Source organism: Dendrobates tinctorius, unplaced genomic scaffold (genome assembly GCF_039654945.1).
Source record: "Dendrobates tinctorius isolate UK_male_01 unplaced genomic scaffold, ASM3965494v1 ptg000011l, whole genome shotgun sequence".
NCBI lineage: Eukaryota > Metazoa > Chordata > Amphibia > Anura > Dendrobatidae > Dendrobates > Dendrobates tinctorius.
In genome coordinates, this window is record NW_027361679.1 from 80,393,503 (window position 1) to 80,413,440 (window position 19,938).

At 43.3% G+C, this 19,938-nt stretch overlaps 2 protein-coding genes across 2 annotated transcripts in view; both read right to left on the minus strand.

Annotated features, from left to right (window-relative positions):
- The window catches only part of ERI1 (exoribonuclease 1), a 50,161-nt gene that overhangs the window by 14,114 nt on the left and 16,109 nt on the right, over window positions 1-19,938 (minus strand). The window contains exons 4-5 of the mRNA XM_073543651.1: window positions 15,672-15,755; window positions 14,999-15,108 (exon numbers count right to left, since the gene is read on the minus strand). Coding sequence (XP_073399752.1) covers window positions 14,999-15,108; window positions 15,672-15,755 — 194 coding nt within the window. The remainder of the gene's footprint in view (window positions 1-14,998; window positions 15,109-15,671; window positions 15,756-19,938) is intronic.
- LOC141048192 (uncharacterized) lies at window positions 1,006-5,703 on the minus strand. Its single transcript, XM_073543649.1, has 5 exons — window positions 3,333-5,703; window positions 3,114-3,197; window positions 2,808-3,018; window positions 2,457-2,613; window positions 1,006-2,345 (listed from the first exon to the last, which is right to left on the minus strand). The coding sequence occupies exons 1-5, from the start codon at window positions 3,729-3,731 to the stop codon at window positions 1,148-1,150; spliced, it is 2,049 nt and encodes a 682-aa protein (XP_073399750.1). The 5' UTR covers window positions 3,732-5,703; the 3' UTR covers window positions 1,006-1,147.

The window sequence follows — 19,938 nt, forward strand, 5'->3', positions numbered from 1 at the left end:
ATTTGCTCTGCACATTCACTTTTGCATGGTCACTTATATTGTTATATATATATAGCTATTTCTTATGCAGTGAACCCATTTATTTATGAATTTTTTGTCTTTATATGTAATTTTATTATTGCTAATTTTGGTCCCCGGTTGTGCCCTTTGGCATTGACCCCCTTACCCCATTACCACATATTTTATCTTATACATGTATACATACATATATTTTATATATACAATTTATTTATTCATATATGTGTTGCTAATAAATTAAATTTGGACATTTTTTCTTGGTGTTTTTTCGTTGTTTTTTATTGAAACCGTACTCTAGCAGAGGATTGACAAGACCAAAACGCATTTTTAATTACCGCCTCACAAGAGCAAGAAGAATGGTTGAATGTACCTTTGGTATTCTGACAGCCAAATGGCGGGTCCTATTGACTGCGATCAACCTCAAGACAGAAACTATGGACGAGGTGATCAAAGCGTGCGTGGTACTCCACAATTTTGTTATCTGCAAGGAACCCATTTCCATTGAGGACACCTCTGAAGAAACCACCTTGCAAGATTACCATGACATTACCACTAGAAGTTCTGTGACGGTTTCAGTAATGAGGGACAATTTTGCACTATACTTTATGTCACCTCAAGGCAGAGTACACTGGCAGGATGACAGAGTGTGAAAGATTTGTGCCCTAACCAAACTTGTGTACCTTCTGTACCAACAGTATATACCTTTGCCAACCAAAGTTGGCTATCTTGTCATGGTCTCTATTTTTAGCTTTAGGCCACAGGTGTGTACCTGGTTGTTTTATGCAAAGTATCACCTTTTAACAAAAGTTGTGTACATTGTTAGGAAATCACCAACAATAAACACAACTTTTTAGGTGAAATACTTTGCTTCAAACACAACCAGGAACACAACTGTGGCAAAAAGCTAAAATTTACCCACAGTTATATACCTAGTTTTGAATACCATTTCACCTTTTAAATACCCTGTATTTAACCTTTTTCGCCGCAGAAAGAAATGACAACCAGTGTAAAATAATTTAACTTTTATTGAAAAATGTATTTTTTAGGAAACTTTTTTAAAATTTTAATAAACTTGTTTAATAAAACTTTGAAACTATAAAACTGAAACCATAAAACTGGTCATTTTTATTTAAATACACATTATAATTCTGTGTAGTGTGTGGTGGAAATACTGCTGTAGGGGCTGCGGGACACTTCGACACTGGGAGTGTGGAGAGAGGACTGGGATCGTGGTGGGGAAGGAACAGTTAGAGGTGAAGGTGTGGAAAAAACTACAGAATGGGTGGACATGTGGGAGGCAGAAGAGGTGGTGGGTGGTGGAGTGGAGGGTTGGGCAGGGACTGTAGGAGCAGATGATGTTGATGGCAAGTTGTATGGGGAAGGAGTTTGGTACGGGGCAGGTTGCTGGAAGTGGGGAGATGTCTGGTACTGGGGAGTTTGCAGGTGCTGGGGAGGTGGATGGTGCTGGGGAGGTGGATGGTGCTGGGGAGGTGGATGGTGCTGGGGAGGTGGATGGTGCTGGGGAGGTGGATGGTGCTGGGGAGGTGGATGGTATGTAATAGGAGGGGGAGGATGGAAAGTGGCTGGAGGTGGATGGTATGTAATAGGAGGGGGAGGATGGAAAGTGGCTGGAGGGGGTGTAGATGTAATAGGAGGGGGAGGATGGAAAGTGGCTGGAGGGGGTGTAGATGTAATAGGAGGGGGAGGATGGAAAGTGGCTGGAGTTGGTGCAGGTGGAGGAACTACTGTGGTGGGAGGAGGAGGAGGTTGGGAGGTAACTTGCTGGAGAGCAGCGTGGCATGAATGCATTACATGCATCTGCTGGGCAGGAGAGAGCGTTTCCATGCGCTCCACAACAGACCTGAAAAAGGTGTGGTTTGGCGAAGATCTTGCTTCTGAATGCATGGTTTGCAGAAGTGTCTTCACCTCCAGAATGCTGGGAGTTGATCTGCTGATAGCCTGCGGAGATTTGCTCTGACAAGACTTTTAGACAGTTCTGGAAAGATGCATTCAGATGCAAGAACTCTGGCGCATAACTCTTTTCCTGACCCCTCTGCCGCTGCCGCCCAGTACCCGCAGGTGTACTAGAGGTGGCAGGGGCAGAAGGGTGGGGTAAAGGGAAAGCGATCTCCTCACCAGCAGCTTCATGTAATGTAGGCGGCCACGATGCTCCTGTGCTGGTGGATGGGACAGATGGGTCGAATGTGTGGGAAGGCTGGGAAGGTGCAGATGTACCGGGGCGGTCGAAGTGTCCCTCGGTGCCGGTCTCCTCAGGGATCGCCTCAGAAGGGTCCAATCGTGCCGGCTCCCGAGTGCTGCTCACCGTGCTGTGGAATAAAGAGAAAAAAAAACAATTAAAATACTGACATGGTATGGCCCTGGCTGAAAAAAAAATTTACATATAACATTTTTTTTCACATGTGGTGTGTAATATTTACCTTCTGGTGACCATTGTTTCCCGGAGGAACGACAGGGCTTCTGCATACTTGTACTTGCTCCTGCGTCCTCCAGATCCACTCGGGGCCCGCATCTCTTTATTGAACTCCTTCTTGAAACGATCTCTAACAGACTGCCACCGATTCACAATTCTGTTCCCTGAAACGAGAAAGGAGTGGTTAGTATACAACATCAGTGTTTCCCAAACTCCAGTCCTCATGGTCCCCAGGGGTCATGTTTTCAGGATTTCTATAGTAAATAGAAATCCTGAACACATGATCCGTGGGGACCACGAGGACTGGAGTTCGGGAAACACTGGTTTACATCAAGCAACCGGTACTGTATATACTTACGCTCTTTAATCTGGGCCCGAGCTTCGAGGTCCTCCCAGCGGCCAACAAGGAGCGAACAGATTTCCTCCCAGAGTCGTCGGGTAACGATCAGGTCAGCGTGGCGGCGGTCAGCCATATTCCAGAGCGGCTCCCTTTCTCTGACGAGATCGATGAGGCGGTCCACATCAATCGCTCCATCCTCACCGTCAGAGTCGGGAGCACGCTGTGAAGGCTGTTAAAGAAAAAGACAAAAATAACATAATTAGCCTCCCCAAAAGAAATGAAATAAAAAGTGCAAAAAAACAAAGCAAAAATATTTATACTTACACGCTGGTGACCGCCGCGTTGCTGTCGCCGACGACCCTGGGAGGCACTGCGAGGACCTCTTGGCCAAGCACCAGATTGGGAAGACTAGAGAAGAAAACAAAAAATGTTATGTCTTTGGATGTAGGCATTTGTTTGCTGTGTGTGGTCTGCAGAACATTGTTTTCTATGTGTTGTGTGTAGTGTGATGTTGTGTTTCTGCATTTGATGCAAAAAACTTACCAATTGTGAGCCCACTCCAGGTGTCTGTCCACCCCTTCCTTCTTCTTCTGGGAGCTCCTCTTCATCTTGTGATTCCTGTTTTGAAATAAAAGGCAATGAATAGACATATATTACAGAGAAGAAGGATTTTGGAAATAAAAACTTACCGTCAAACGCTGACGATGCGAGGGAGGGCTCCCAGAAGATGATGTGCTGTCTTCCTGGTGGCCACACTCCATGCCTGTGGGTGGTGTTCCAGCTGCTGCCATTGCTGCTGCTGCTGCATCTATTGGGCGGCTGTTGAATAAAGAGAAACAAAGGGCCAATGAATATCTTGATATTCAATAGCCCTAGTTTGGAGGAATGGGTTATTTGATAATTACCGTCTCTCATCTGCTGCTGGCCTCCCCTCCTCAGCATGTTCTATTTGCTGCTCCATTTGGGGTGGTGGTGGTGCGGATGGTGCTGCAGTGGTCTCCTGCCTTCTCCTGCGCCTGGTTGCTGTCTTGGGTGGCATGTTGGGTGTGGCTGTGGGTCCCACTGTCTTGCTTTTATATATGTCTTGTGGGCAGAGCTACTGAGCATGCTCAGACCAAAAAACCGGATCCGGCGCATTGCGGCGCTCATAGGCTTTCATTGTGTGAAAAAGCCGGACGCGCCGGATCCGGCGTGTCCGGCTTTTTCGCCGGAGACAAAAAAAAGTTACAGTCACCGTTTTTTCCAGACGCCGGATCGCGACACATTGCCGGATCCGGCGAAAACCGGATGAAACGCATGGCCATCCGGCGCAATCCGGCGCAAATGCAAGTCAATGGGAGGGAAACCGGATCCGGCATTGCATTTCGCCGGATCCGGTTTCTGTCAAAAGCGCCGTATCGCGCCTGACGGCGAAAACCTGATGTGTGAAAGAGGCCTAATAGAGTTTTGAGCAAGGCACTTAACTCCAGGCAATACGGGGCTCCAGTTTCATTTTAAAGAGGTTGTCCACTCATAGGACAACCCCTCCTCATTTTGAATGTTTGCCCCATTAAAATAAAAAGGCCTATACTCACCTCCTATTCCAGCGGTGTCAGTACTCACATGATGTGAGAGCTATCACCCAATCAAAGCTGGCATCACCATTAACGCCTTTGGATATACAGTGGGGAAATAAGTATTTAGTCAGCCACCAATTGTGCAAGTTCTCACACTTAAAAAGACGAGAGAGGCCTGTAATTAACTTCATACGTAGACCACAACTATCAGAGTCAAAATGAGAAAACAAATCCAGAAATTCACCTTGTCTGATTAGGCAAGATTTATTTTGCAAATTATGGTGGAAAATATTTGGTTACCTAAAATCACATTCAAGATTGCTGGCTCTCACAGACCTGTAACCTCTTCTTTAAGAGGCTCCTTTGTCTTCCTCTCATTACCTGTAGTAATGGCACCTGTTTGAACTTGTTATCAGTATAAAAAGACACCGGTCCACAACCTCAAACAGTCACACTCCAAATTCCACTGTGGCGAAGACCAAAGAGCTGTCGAAGGACACCAGAAACAAAATTGTAGCCCTGCACCAGGCTGGGAAGACAATCTGCAATAGGCAAGCAGTTTGGTGTGATGAAATCAACAGTGGGAGCAATTATAAGAAAATGGAAGACATACAAGACCATTAATAATCTCCCTTGATCTGGGGCTCCACGCAAGATCTCACCCCGTGGGGTCAAAACAATCACAAGAATGGTGAGCCAAGATCCCAGAGCCACACGGGGACCTAATAAATTACCTGCATAGAGCTTGGACCACCATAACAAAGGCTACCATCTAACACTATGCCATCAGGGACTCAGATCCTGCAGTGCCAGTTGTGCTCCCCTGTTTAAGCCAGTACATGTCCGGGCCGGTTTGAAGTTTGCCACAGCATTTTGATTATCCAGAAGAGTATTGGGAGAATGTCTGATGAATCCAAAGTAGAACTGTTTGGTAGAAACAAAACTTGTGTTTGGAGGAGACAGAATTCTGAGTTGCATCCCAAGAACATCACACCTACTGTGAAGCATGGGGGGTGTCAACATCATGGTTTGGGGCTGTTTCTCTGCAAAAGGACCCGGATGACTGATCCGTGTACAAGAATGAATGGGGCCATGCATCATGAGATTTTGAGTGCAAACCAACTTCCAGATCTCAACCTCATAGAAAACCTTTGGAGGAATTTTAAAGTCCGTGTTGCCCAGTGACAGGCCCAAAACATCACTGCTCTAGAGGAGATCTGCATGGAGGAATTGGCCAACATACCACCAACAGTGGGTGCTAACCTTGTGAAGACTTACAGAAAACCTTTGACCTCTGTCATTGCCAACAAAGGATACACAGTTGTGGACAAAAGTATTTACACCCCTGCAATTTTGTCAGATACTCAGTTTCTTCCTGAAAATGATTGCAATCACAAATTCTTTGGTATTACCTTCATTTAATTTGTCTTAAATGAAAAAACACGAGAGAATGAAGCAAAAAGCAAAACATTGATCATTTCACACAAAACTCCAAAATTGGGCCAGACAAAAGTATTGGCACCCTCAGCCTAATACTTGGTTGCACAACCTTTAGCCAAAATAACTGCGACCAACCGCTTCCGGTAACCATCAATGAGTTTCTTACAATGCTCTGCTGGAATTTTAGACCATTCTTCTTTGGCAAACTGCTCCAGGTCCCTGATATTAGAAGGGTGCCTTCTCCAAACTGCCATTTTTAGATCTCTCCACAGGTGTTCTATGAGATTCAGGTCTGGACTCATTGCTGGCCACCTTAGAAGTCTCCAGTGCTTTCTCTCAAACCATTTTCTAGTGCTTTTTGAAGTGTGTTTTGGGTCATTGTCCTGCTGGAAGACCCATGACCTCTGAGGGAGACCCAGCTTTCTCACACTGGGCCCTACATTATGCTGAAAAATTTGTTGGTAGTCTTCAGACTTCATAATGCCATGCACACGGTCAAGCAGTCCAGTGCCAGAGGCAGCAAAGCAGTCCCAAAACATCAGGGAACCTCCGCCATGTTTGACTGTAGGGACAGTGTTCTTTTCTTTGAATGCCTCTTTTTTTTTATCCTGTAAACTCTATGTTGATGCCTTTGCCCAAAAAGCTCTACTTTTGTCTCATCTGACCAGAGGACATTCTTCGAAAACGTTTTAGGCTTTTTCAGGTAAGTTTTGGCAAACTCCAGCCTGGCTTTTTTATGTCTCGGGGTAAGAAGTGGGGTCTTCCTGGGTCTCCTACCATACAGTCCCTTTTTATTCAGACGCCGACGGATAGTACGGGTTGACACTGTTGTACCCTCAGACTGCAGGGCAGCTTGAACTTGTTTGGATGTTAGTCGAGGTTCTTTATCCAACATCCGCACAATCTTGCGTTGAAATCTCTTGTCAATTTTTTGTTTTCCGTCCACATCTAGGGATGTTAGCCACAGTTCCATGGGCTTTAAACTTCTTGATGACACTGCGCACGGTAGACACAGGAACAATCAGGTCTTTGGAGATGGACTTGTAGCCTTGAGATTGCTCATGCTTCCTCACAATTTGGTTTCTCAAGTCCTCAGACAGTTCTTTGGTCTTCTTTCTTTTCTCCATGCTCAATGTGGTACACACAAGGACACAGGACAGAGGTTGAGTCAACTTTAATCCATGTCAACTGGCTGCAAGTGTGATTTAGTTATTGCCAACACCTGTTAGGTGCCACAGGTAAGTTACAGGTGCTGTTAATTACACAAATTAGAGAAGCATCACATGATTTTTCGAACAGTGCCAATACTTTTGTCCACCCTCTTTTTTATATTTGGTGTGGAATTATATCCAATTTGGGTTTAGGACAATTTGTGTTTTTTCATTTAAGACAAATTAAATGAAGATAATAATACCAAAGAATTTGTGTTTGCAATCATTTTTAGGAAGAAACGGAGTATTATCTGCCAAAATTGCAGGGGTATCAATACTTTTGGCCACAACTGTATAACAAAATATTGAGATGAACTTTTTGTTAATGATCAAATACTTATTTTAATTTGAAAAATAAATCTTGCCAAATCAGACAAGGTGATTTTCTGGATTTGTTTTCTCATTTTGACTCTCATAGTTGTGGTCTACCTAAGATGTCAATTACAGGCCTCATCTTTTTAAGTGGGAGAACTTGCAAAATTGGTGGCTGACTAAATACTTTTTTTCCCCACGTATAAATAATCAAGAAGTAGTCAGGACTGCGGATGGCCATACACCTGCTCCTCATTACGTAAGTAAAATCCAACCCCCGTCTGCCTCCCCTTTAGATAAAAATGATAAAACAAATATAGATTTTTTCCATTCTTTGCAGTTGGGCTTAGGGTTGTGTTAGGGTTGGGTTTTTTTCAAAAGTTAAAAAAAAAAAAAAAAACGATATTGCAGCTAGTGTTAAATGCAATTACTCGCTACTCAAATTTGCACGAAGTATCGCGGCTCCCTGCATGTTTTCTTTTTGGGTGTCTAACCAGGGCTGTGGAGTCGGTAAGCCAAACCTGCGACTCCGACTCCTCAATTTCCCTTACACCGACTCCACGACTCTGACTCCCACACATATTGCTTATATTTAAGTGAAAAATTTATTGTAGTACAATGTGAACCTCAGACATTTAATCATTTTTATGATCCAATAATCAAGATATTTAGATAGAACAGAATATATATTGGTGTACTACCCGGTTTTCATTCTTTTTGGTACAGATACGATATGGATAGACAGATATGGATAAATGGATGGATAGAGCAGATTTCTAATCTGCTTTTGCTATTGAAAACATTATCTATGAGCTCAAAAACCTTTCAGGTGATGCAGTTTTTTAAAAAGATGATCTGCTTTTGCAGCTGAAAAACGTATCCTCAAAAAACACAAGAAAAACGCTGTGTGTGAATGTAGCCTTAGATCAGGAATATAACAGCCATTTATAGGACATTTCATAACTTTCCCAAACTCCTATGAAAAAATATTCAGCACATCCTGCATTGAACTACTGTACCCAATTTATTATATATTTTAGGAGTCGGAGTCGGTCCATTTTATACCGACTCCAACTCCGACTCCACCAAAATGAGCACCGACTCCGACTCCACGACTCCGACTCCACAGCCCTGTGTCTAACAGCTGCAAAACATGCGTATCACTCGATCACCCGTGATATTTTGTGAATACCCAAGCACCCAATGCAAACTGGAGAAGCTCAAGAGCTTGTGCTCTACACGAATAACTCCGTATTCAATATGATGACTGAATGGGGCGGCACGGTGGCTCAGTGGTTAGCACTGCAGCCTTGCAGTGCTGGGCTCCTGTGTTCAAATCCCACCAAGGACCAGCATCTGCAAGGAGTTTGTATGCTCTCCCCGTGTTTTTGTGGGTTTCCTCCAAGTACTCCGGTTTCCTCCCACATTCCAAGACATACTGACAGGGAATCTAGATTGTGAGCCCCATCGGGGACAGTGCCAATAATGTCTCTAAAGCGCTGTGGAATTAATGGCACTATATAAATGAGTAAAATAAATAAATTCTCTGTTGTACCTGTGGGTTCAAAATACTCACTATACCCCTCGATAAAATCTTTGAGGTGTGTGGTTTCTAAAATAAGGGCACTTGTGAGGGGTTTCCACTGTTTAGGCACATCAGGAGCTCTCCAAATGCGACATGGCGTCCAGAAAATCTTGCATTCAAAAAGTCAAATGGCGCTCCTTCCCTTCCGAGCTCTGCCGTGCGCCCAAACAGTGGTTTTCCCCCCCACATATGTATCGGCATGCTCAGTAAAAACTGCACAACAAATTTTGTCTAGTTTTTCCTGTTACCCTTGTGAAAATAAAAAAAAATTGGTTTAAACTAAATTTGTGAAACAAAAGTTAATTTTTTTCCACATTCCAAAAATTCATGTGAAGCATCTGAACTTCTTGAATGTGGTTTTGAGCACCTTGAGGGGTGCAGTTTTTAGAATGGTGTCACTATGGCGTACTTTCTATCAAATTGAGGGGTTCTAAGTCACTTCAAATGCGAGATGGTTGCTATAAAAAAAAAAAAAAAAAAGATTTGTAAATATTGATGGAAACTGATGTGGCAAAAGTTATTTAACCCCTTCGCACCCGAGCCAGTTTTTGCCTTCGTGACCGGGCCAATTTTTTCAATTCTGACCAGTGTCACTTTATGAGGTCATAATTCTAGAACGCTTCAATGGATCCTGCTGATTCTGACATTGTTTTCTCGTGCCATATTGTACTTCATGATGGTGGTAAAATTTCTTAGATATGAACTGCGCTTATTTGAAAAAAATAAAAAATAAATAAAATCGAAATTTGGCGAAAATTTAGAATATTTTGCAATTTTCAAACTTTTAATTTTTATGCCCTTAAATCAGAGTGATATCGCACAAAATAGTTAATAAATAACATTTCCCACATGTCTAGTTTACATCTGCACAATTTTGGAAGCATAATTTTTTTTTTTTAGGACGTTATAAGGGTTAAAAGTTGACCAGCGGATTTCTCATTTTTACAACAAAATTTACAACACCATTTTTTTGGGGACCACCTCACATTTGAAGTGAGTTTGGGGGGTCAATATGACAGAAAATACCCAAAAGTGACACTATTCTAAAAACTTCACCTTTCAATGTACTCAAAACCACATTCAAGAAGTTTATTAACCCTTCAGGTGCTTCACATGAATGAATGGAATGTGGAAGGAAAAAATAAACATTTAACTTTTTTTCACAAACATTTTACTTCAGATCCATTTTTTTTTTATTTTCACAAGTGTAAAAAGAGAAAATGAACCACAAAATTTTTGGTGCAATTTCTCCCGAATACGCCGATACCCCGTATGTGGGGCTAAACCACTGTTTGAGCACACGGCAGAGCTCAGAACGGAAGGAGCACCTTTTTGACTTTTTCAATGCAGAATTGGCAGGAATTGAGATCGGATGCCATGTCGCATTTGGAGAGCCCCTGATGTACCTAAACAGTGGAAACCCCCCACAAGTGACCCCATTTTGGTAACTAGACCCCTTAAAGAACTTATCTAGATGTGTTGTGAACACTTTGAACCCCCAAGTGCTTCACAGAAGTTTATAAACGTAGAGCCATGAAAATAAATTTTTTTTTTTTTTTTTTTTTTTTCTTCCCCCCCACAAAATGACCTTTCAGCCCCCAATTTTTATTTTCACAAGGGTAACAGGAGAAATTGGACCCCAAAAATTGTTGTCCAATTTGTCCTGAGTACGCTGATACCCCATATGTGGAAGAAAACTACTGTTTGGGCACACGATGGGGCTCGGAAGGGAAGTAGTGACGTTCTGGAATGCAGACTTTGATGGAATGGTCTGCGGGTGTCATGTTGCGTTTACAGAGCCCCTGATGTACCTAAACAGTGGAAACCCCCAATTCTAATTCCAACCCTAACCCCAACACACCCCTAACCCTAATCCCAACCCTAACCATAACCCTAACCACAAACCTAACACCAACACACCCATAACCCTAGCCCGTGCCTGCTTTTTTTTTTTTCTTTACTTTTTTTTTCTTTTTGTGACAAGATCGCTGCCCTGCGATCTGACTCATAGTAACACCACTTCTCCTCTGATCTCACACTGACAGATGATCAGAGGAGAAGCAGCGTTACTGTGTGACAAGATTGCTGCCTGGCACAGCTGTGCCAGACAGCGATCAGCTGTGCCAGGCAGCGATCTAGTCACACAGTAACGCTGCTTCACCTCTAATCATCTGTCAGTGTGAGATCAGAGGAGAAGTCGCATTACAATGAGTGAGATCGCCGGGAAACAAGCAGCTTTCCCAGCGAGCGCTCTCATTGGCTGCTGTGACACTGACATCATCAGGACCTGAACCAATCAGGTCTCGATGACGTTGGGTGTCCCAGCATGCATTGTGCACCGGGATCCCCGCGTTTTAAGGTATGTCGGGGTCCCGGGGGGCACAAAACCGCCGACAGTAGATAAACGTCGGCGCTGCACAAAGCCCAGCAAGCGCCAACGTTTATCTACTGTGGGCGGTCGGGAAGCGGTTAAGAACTATTTCTGTGACATGTCTGTGATTTAAGGGCATAAGAATTCAAAGTTTGAAAATTGCTACATTTTACAAATTTTCGCCAACTTTGTTTTTTTTTTCACAAACAAAGGCAAGTTATATTGAAGAAATTTTAACATCATCATTAAGTACAATATGTCACAAAAAAAAAAAAAAAACAGCTCAGAATTCCTGAGATCCATTCAAGCGTTCCAGAGTTATAGCCTCAAAAAGTCACACTAGTCAGAATTGTAAAATTTGGCTCGGTCATTATCGGATTAAAAAAAAAAAAAAAACACAATTGAGAGTTTTTCTTCAGCAAATACATTGCTCAAACAAATAAAGGGAACACTAAAATACCACATCCTAGATACCTCTGAATGAAATTCCAGTTGCAAATTTTTATTCATTGCATAGTGGAATGTGTTCAGATTAATAAAACATAATTATCTATGTAAATCAAAATGAATGTCCCATGGAGGTCTGGATTTGGATTGATACTCAAAATCAAAGTGGAAAATCAAATTACAGGCTGATCCAACTTCAGTGGAAATGCCTCATGACAAGGAAAAGATGCTCAGTATGGAGTGTGGCCTCCACGTGCTTGTATGACCTCCCTACTGTACAACACCTGAGCATGCTCCAGATGAGGCGGCGGATGGTCTCCTGAGGGATCTCCTCCCAGACCTGGACTAAAGCATCCGCCAACTCCCGGACAGTCTGTGGTGCAACGTGACGTTGGTGGATGGAGAGAGACATGTTGTCCCAGATGTGCTCAATCAGATTCAGGTCTGGGGAACGGGCGGGCCAGTCCATAGCTTCAATGCCTTCATCTTGCAGTAACTGCTGACACATTCCAGCCACATGAGGTCTGGCATTGTCCTGCATTAGGAGGAACCCAGGGCCAACCGCATCAGCATATGGTCTCACATGGGGTCTGAGGATCTCATCTCGCTACCTAATGGCAGTCAGGCTACCTCTGGCGAGCACATGGAGGATTGTGTGGCCCTCCAAAGAAATGCCACCCCACACCATTACTGACCCACTGCCAAACCGGTCATGCTGAAGGATGTTGCAGGCAGCAGATATCTCTCCACGGCATCTACAGACTCTGTCACGTGCTCAGTGTGAACCTGGTTTCATCTGTGAAGAGCACAGGGCGCCAGTGGCGAATTTGCCAATCCTGGTGTTATGTGACAAATGTCAAGCGTCCTGACGGTGTTGGGCTGTGAGCACAACCCCCATCTGTGGACATCGGTCACTCAGGCCATCCTCATGGAGTCGGTTTCTAACCGTTTGTGCAGACAAATGCACATTTGTGGCCTGCTGGAGGTCATTTTGCAGGGCTCTGGCAGTACTCCTCCTGTTCCTCCTTGCACAAAGGCAGAGTTAGCGGTCCTGCTGCTGGGTTGTTGCCCTCCTACGGCCCTCTCTACGTCTCCTAGTGTACTGGCCTGTCTCCAGTAGTGCCTCCAGCCTCTGGACACTACGCTGACAGACACAGCAAACCTTCTTGCCACAGCTCACATTGATGTGCCATCCTGGATGAGCTGCACTACCTGAGCAACTTGTGTGGGTTGTAGAGTCCGTCTCATGCTACTACGAGTGTGAAAGCACAACCAACATTCAGAAGTGACCAAAACATCAGCTAGAAAGCATTGGTACTGAGATGTGGTCTGTGGTCCCCACCTGCAGAACCACTCCTTTATTGAGGGTGTCTTGATAATTGCCAATAATTTCCATCTGTTGTCTACTCCATTTGCACAACAGCATGTGAAATTGATTGTCAATCAAAGTTGCTTCCTAAGTGGACAGTTTGATTTCACAGAAGTTTGGTTTACTTGGAGTTATATTCTGTTTAAGTGTTCCCTTTATCTTTTTGAGCAGTGTATAATCATGAACCTTTTAATATGGAAAAACTTAAAGGTGTTTGTCCCACAAACAAAGTATATTTTAGTTAACAGATATTATAATAAAATATTGGAATAATTAACATGCTATACACAAGAAGTAAAAAGCATATTCATGACTTTAATGAGTGGTACCACGTGACCGCTGAATCCTGGAAGAGCAGCGGCGCCAAGACCTTGGGAGAAGAGGGGCTGCAGAGACCGCACCAGGAGGGGGTGAGTATGACGGGGGGAGCAATATTCACCTTTACCCGTTCCACCGCCGCTCTATCCTTCACGTCCTGACTGACGTTCAGGTCAGAGGGCGCAATGACGCAGTCAGGCTACTTTCAGGCTTGCGTTAGGCGGCGCAGGGCCGCCGCTAAGCTCCGCCCCCGGCCGCGCCTCCTCCGGTCAGCTCCTCCTATGGTCGCATGACGCTGCATGTGACCAGCATACCCTATATTTAGCGTTGGGTACGCTGGCATGATTTTGCTGGCGCGTGCGCCCTTGTGTCGCTGTGCTGAGCGCACAAAAATGCAACACGGTGCGTTTTTGTGAGCTGGGCGCAGAAAATCCTACCAGTACACGGCCAGCGTACCCAACGCTAAATATAGGGTACACTGGTCGCATGCAATGTCATGCGCCCATAGGAGGAGCTGACCGGAGGAAGCGCGGCCAGAGGCGGAGCTTAGCGGCGGCCCTGCGCCTCCTAACGCAAGTCTGAAAGTAGCCTCAGTGCGCGCCCTCTGCTGAATGTCACTGCAGAGACCCGGGAAACAGAGCGACGCGCGGCGATGGAACGGAGCCAGGTGAATATGGCTCCCCCCATCATACTCCTCCCCTCCAGTGCCGGGGGTCTGAGCCAGCGGCGACACCGGCACCTGTCCCTCATAGCGTGCCGGTGTCTCCGCCTGCTCAGGACACCGGCACCTGGCCCCCAGCGACTGAGATGTCTGTCATTTTTTTTTTTTTTTTTTTAATTGCAGCAGCAATATATGGGCCGTATCTATCTATGGAGCATCTTTTTGGACCACCATTAACCCTTGTACAGCACCACCCTCGGCTTATACTCGAGTCAATAAGTTTTCCCAGGTTTTTTTGTGGCAAAATTAGGGGTCTTCGGCTTATACTCGGGTCTTATACTCGAGTATATAGGGTAAATCAATATTTCAAAAACTTACTGGGACCAGAAGGCATAAGTCATAAGTGTGGAAACTTAGGGTGCCAATCTCCACTGCAAGGCAGGGCATCCATCAGGGATTTATAGGGCTCATTAGCCAACATATTGTGTTATATTTCCCTTTTTTGTTTTTTGTTCCCCCTACTGCCCCTATTTTTTCTCTAATTGGGATATTGTTTGTTTTTTCGTGATATTTAAATGTATAGTCTCCTGGCCTATCAGGAAATATTTTTAAACAACTATATTTTAAAGTTACTCTTGTTTTTTTTTTCTGCTAATTATAGGACCTTACCTTGCAGTCTTTTTGGTTTTTGTGCCCCATATAGTGCTCCGTACAGCATGATGGCCCCCATATTGTAGTTAATACAGCCTAATGGCCCTGCATAGTTTTCCATACAGTATAATGGCCACAAAGATTCCTCCATACAGTATAATTGCCCCACAGTGCTCTACAGTATAATGGCTCCACATAGTGCCACGATATGTTAGGGGACCGTGAGGACAAGGTTTGGGAAACACTGATCTAGAATATAAGATTGGTAAAAGAAAACCAAGGCCTTACCCATCAGTCAGGATGGCATATTTAAACTTTGTACCCAGATCCTTTTGTCTCATCCAGTCCACTGCACTTTGGAGAACCACAGGAAATGTGTCAGCCTGGTCCACAAGTTCCTGAGAATAGAATATTAACCTGAATGGAGTACATGCAAGTAGACATTATCATTCAGAAAGATAGATGGCGGAACATTCTGAAGTATGCATCTTTGTATATGCAAACTTACTGTGGCATACATAAGCTAATAAAACAGTATACTCTCCAGAGTTTTATTAACCGCTTTCCTATGGAATCTTTCATACGAAAAATTATTTCTTGCAAATGCAGAACACAACATTCCCTTATGTGGCTCAGTGGTTAGCACTGTTGCTTTCAGCACTGGGTTCAATTTCCAGCTAGTACGTCGACTGCAAGGAGTTTATGTTCTCCCCGTGTTTGCGTGAGTTTCCTCCGGGTTCTCCAGTTTCCACCAACACTCCAAAGGCATACAGATAGGGAATCTAGATTTGGAGCCCAATTGAGGACAGTGATGATAGTGTCTATAAAGTGCTACGGAATATGATGGCACTACAAAATTAGAATATATCATACCGGTACAAAATGTAATTTATTCTATTGTCCTGTTTTGCTTTATGTTGCAGCTATAAAATACTCCATTTAATGTAAAATAATCACTTACCTGAGTTATTCCCGTAAGATTAACACAAAATTCAGAAAGTTGTAGGTTTATTTCTGGCTTCACATACCGTTGGAAAATATCCTCCTTTAAAGAGAAGGAAGAATATATCAAGCTCATTGAGGCAATGCGATTTTTTTCAGTGAATGTGTGTTAAAAAAAAAAAAAAAAAAAAAATTGCAGCGTGCACTAGTTTTTTCAGTAAATCAGATGACACTCATCTATTCAAGTCTATGAGTGTGGAAAAAAAAAAAAAAAACATGTCATACAGAGACAGTTCGCATCATTTTTTATGGATGCATTGCAAGTCTGCAACACTGGAAACTGTAAAATGTCTTGTAAATGATTAATAGCTGCTGCAGATAGTATACGGACTGAACATGGATTGTATACAGACTGCACACGGATGACAAGTGACGTTAAAAAACATGGCACTTTTCTGCATGAAACACTGAATATTTTTTAAATGCCCATGCCCATGTGACCCTAAGGCCTCTTTCACATTTCAGTTTTTTGCAATCTGTCAAATTTTGAAAAAAAAACGGAATCCGGCGACTGAAGCCACCGGATACGGTTTTTTCCTCAGACTTGTACGACGGATTCCAAATGATGGGCGCACGTTTCATCCGTCGTTTGCCGGAGCCGTCGGAAATAGTTTGTCCGTCGGCCGGAGACGATGGCCAAAGTAAGGTTTTTTGTCTCCGTCGAAAAGTCGGTCAACGACGGATCCGGTGCTGTCCGTTTTTTGCTATAATGGAAGCCTATGGGCGCTGGATCTGTCGCTGTCCGTCAAAAGACAGAATCCAACGACGGATTCCTTTTTTTTATCTGAGCATGCTCGAATACCCACAGCCCCAAATGTATATAAAACTGCCAGGTAGGGCAGTCGGTTCCGGTGAAAAAGCTGTTCCGTCGCATCAGTTTTTCACAATCTGCGACGGATCCGTCAATCCGACGGATTGTGACTGACGTCAAAAAACTCAAGTGTGAAAGTCTGAGGGTGCACATTCAATTGAATGCTCTCAGTACCGCAATACCAATATGAACCACTGGCCAACCAGAGGTCAGCATCTGATGTCAGTGTCATTGCTAAGTGCCTTGGCTGCAGAGGAGGAAGAGGACGCTCTTCACCGAGGGAGATTAAAAAAAATCCTTATCACCTGACTTACGGTATGTGTATAAAAAATCCTTATCACCTGACTTACGGTATGTGTACGTAATGAGCAGCAATATGGGGGACATTCCTACAGGACAGAGGAAAGAATTACTATATAAGAAGAATTGTAAAACTATACTACTTTATGGGGTTGATTGTGGGGGGTGAGGGTGAAAAAAAAAAAAAGAAAAGCAATAGTTAGCCACTAAAAATGCTGTTTTATGTAAAATTTGAAGTTAAAGAGAACACCTGTACCATAACCCATATGATTACCACCACTAAGAAATGGTATCACTGAAAGTCAGTTTCTCCCGCAAAGAAATTGGCTTTTCGTATGAAAATATTTTGAATATGCAGCCCATTTACCGTATCGAGTATAAGCTGAGTTTTTCAGCAAATTTTTTGTGCTGAAAAAGCCCCCCTTGACTTATACTCGAATGAGGGTCCCAGAAGACGGAGGGGGAGCAACAGTGGCGGAGCAGCGGGCCACAAGAGACAGGAGTCGGCTGCTGTAGCTAAAGCCTATGCCCGGCTGCTAAATAGAAATGAATATTCATTGCGCTCCCAGTTCTATTTAATAGCGGGCACAGTAGTTACAGCTGCCGGCTTCCAGCAGTGGCTGGGCGCTCATGTGTGCCCACTACTTAAGGGAATGAATATTCACTGCGAGCAGTGAATATTGTTTTCTCTTTAGCAGAGGCCACACGTGATCGACCCACCGTCGCAGCTGCTGCCATCAGTACAAGGCACTGCGAGGGAGCGCAGGGACGTCAAGTAGAATAAAAAAATAAACCAATGTTTTTCTGCATGGAGGCCATGCATACCAGTATAGGAATGAGGAAGCCGTGCATACCAGGATAGGAAGCTTTATTCTTCAGGTCAGTAGGATTACAGTGATACCATATTTTTATCATTTTTATGTTTGGCACTTTTACACAAACTATTTTATAGAAAATTTTCCATGCTTCATTCTGAGTTATAACTTTTTCCGCTGATGGAGCTGTATTGCAGCTTGTTTTTTGCAGGACAAGATGATATTTATTTACATTAGTCTTTTTGATCACGTTTTATTCCACTTTTTGCTTGGCGGTATGATAAAGCATTGTTTTTTTGCCTTGCTTTTTATTTATTTTTTTTAATGGTGTTCACTAAAGGGGTTAACTAGTGGGACAATTTTATAGAGCGGATCATTAAGGACAGGGCAATACCAAATGTGTACCTTTTTTTCTCCATAAAAAATATTAATTTATGGATATGATATTTTATATCATCAGAGCATGGTGTAACAAGTTTGCTAGCTCTGGTGACCCGAGTCACCAAGGCAACGATTGGGCCCACACGAGGACATCACAGGGGTTCCAATCAGAGGGCAGAGCTAATTCCCTCTCTCTGCATGCCTTCTAAATGCTGTGATCAATATCGATTGTGCCATTTAGCTGGTTAAACTGCCAGTAGAGGTACGGGTACAGTTCCCGGCAGTGAGTGCCGGGTGTCAGAATAAGATGTGCGCGGGTGATCACCATGACATACATATACTGCATCGGTACTTCCTGACCATGAAGCAAATATACTGCAAATGTCAGGAAGGGATTAATACTAATACAAATGGAGATTCAGTGGCGCTTGTGAATGAGTGCAATTCCAACAGCAAACACTAAGACAACTGTCACAAGGGTGTCAAAGAAATAAAGTAAAATAACTCATAATATTAGTGTGCGCTTGGAACACTCAAAGAAGAGGGAAGTCTAAATTAGGTGGTTATAGAAAAAAAACCTCTTATAAGTGCTCTTTATGTAGCTGGATAATAGCAATTAGAAATAGACAATTGTAAGACCTCAGATGTTGCCAAAAAAACAAAGCTTCCAAACACATGACATTACCATATGGGCAGTCCATAATTGTTTAACCCCTTAAGCCCCAAGGGTGGTTTGCACGTTCATGACCAGGCCAATTTTTACAATTCTGACCACTGTACCTTTATGAGGTTATAACTCTGAAACGCTTCCATGGATCCCGGTGATTCTGACATTGTTTTCTCGTGACATATTGTACTTCATGCTAGTGGTAAAATTTCATTCATATAACTTGCGTTTATTTGTGAAAAAAAACGGAAATTTGGCGAAAATGTTGAAAATTTTGCAATTTTCCAAATTTGAATTTTTATGCCCTTAAATCACAGAGATACGGCACACAAAAAACTTAATAAATAACATTTTCCACATGTTTACTTGACATCAGCACAATTTTGGAACCAAAATTTATTTTTTGTTAGGAAGTTATAAGGGTTAAAAGTTGACCAGCGATTTCTCATTTTTGCAACGCTATTTTATTTTTACGGACCACTTCACATTTGAAGCCACTTTGAGGGGTCTATATGATAGAAAATACCCAAAAGTGACACCACTGTAAAAACTGCACCCCTTAAGGTGCTCAAAACTACATTCAAGAAGTTTATTAACCCTTTAGGTGTGTCACAGGAATTTTTTGAATATTTTTTTAAAAAAAATGAACGTTTAACTTTTTTTCACAAAAAAAAAATACTTCAGGTTCAATTTTTTTTTATTTTACCAAGGGTAACAGGAGAAATTGGACTGCAAAAGTTAATGTGCAATTTGTCCTGAGTACGCCGATACCTGATATGTGGGGGGGGGGGGGGGGAAACCACTGTTTCGGTGCATGGCAGACCTCAGAAGGGAAGGAGCGCCGTTTGACTTTTTCAATGCAAAATTGGCTGGAATTCAGATCGGACGCCATGTCGCGTTTGGAGAGCCCCTGATGTACCTAAACAGTGGAAACCCCCCACAAGTGACCCCATTTTGGAAACTAGACCCCCCCAAGGAACTTATCTAGATATGTGGTGAGAACTTTGAACCCCCAAGGGCTTCACAGAAATTTATAACATACAGCCGTACAATTAAAAAAATCATTTTTTCCACAAAAATGATCTTTTCACCCTCAATTCTTATTTTTCCAAGGGTAACAGGACCCTAAAAGATATTGTGCAATTTGTCCTGAGTGCGCTGATACCCCACATGTGGGGGTAAACCACTATTTGGGCGCATGGCAGAGCTTGGAAGGGAAGCAGCGCCATTTGACGTTTTTGGCTGGAATTGA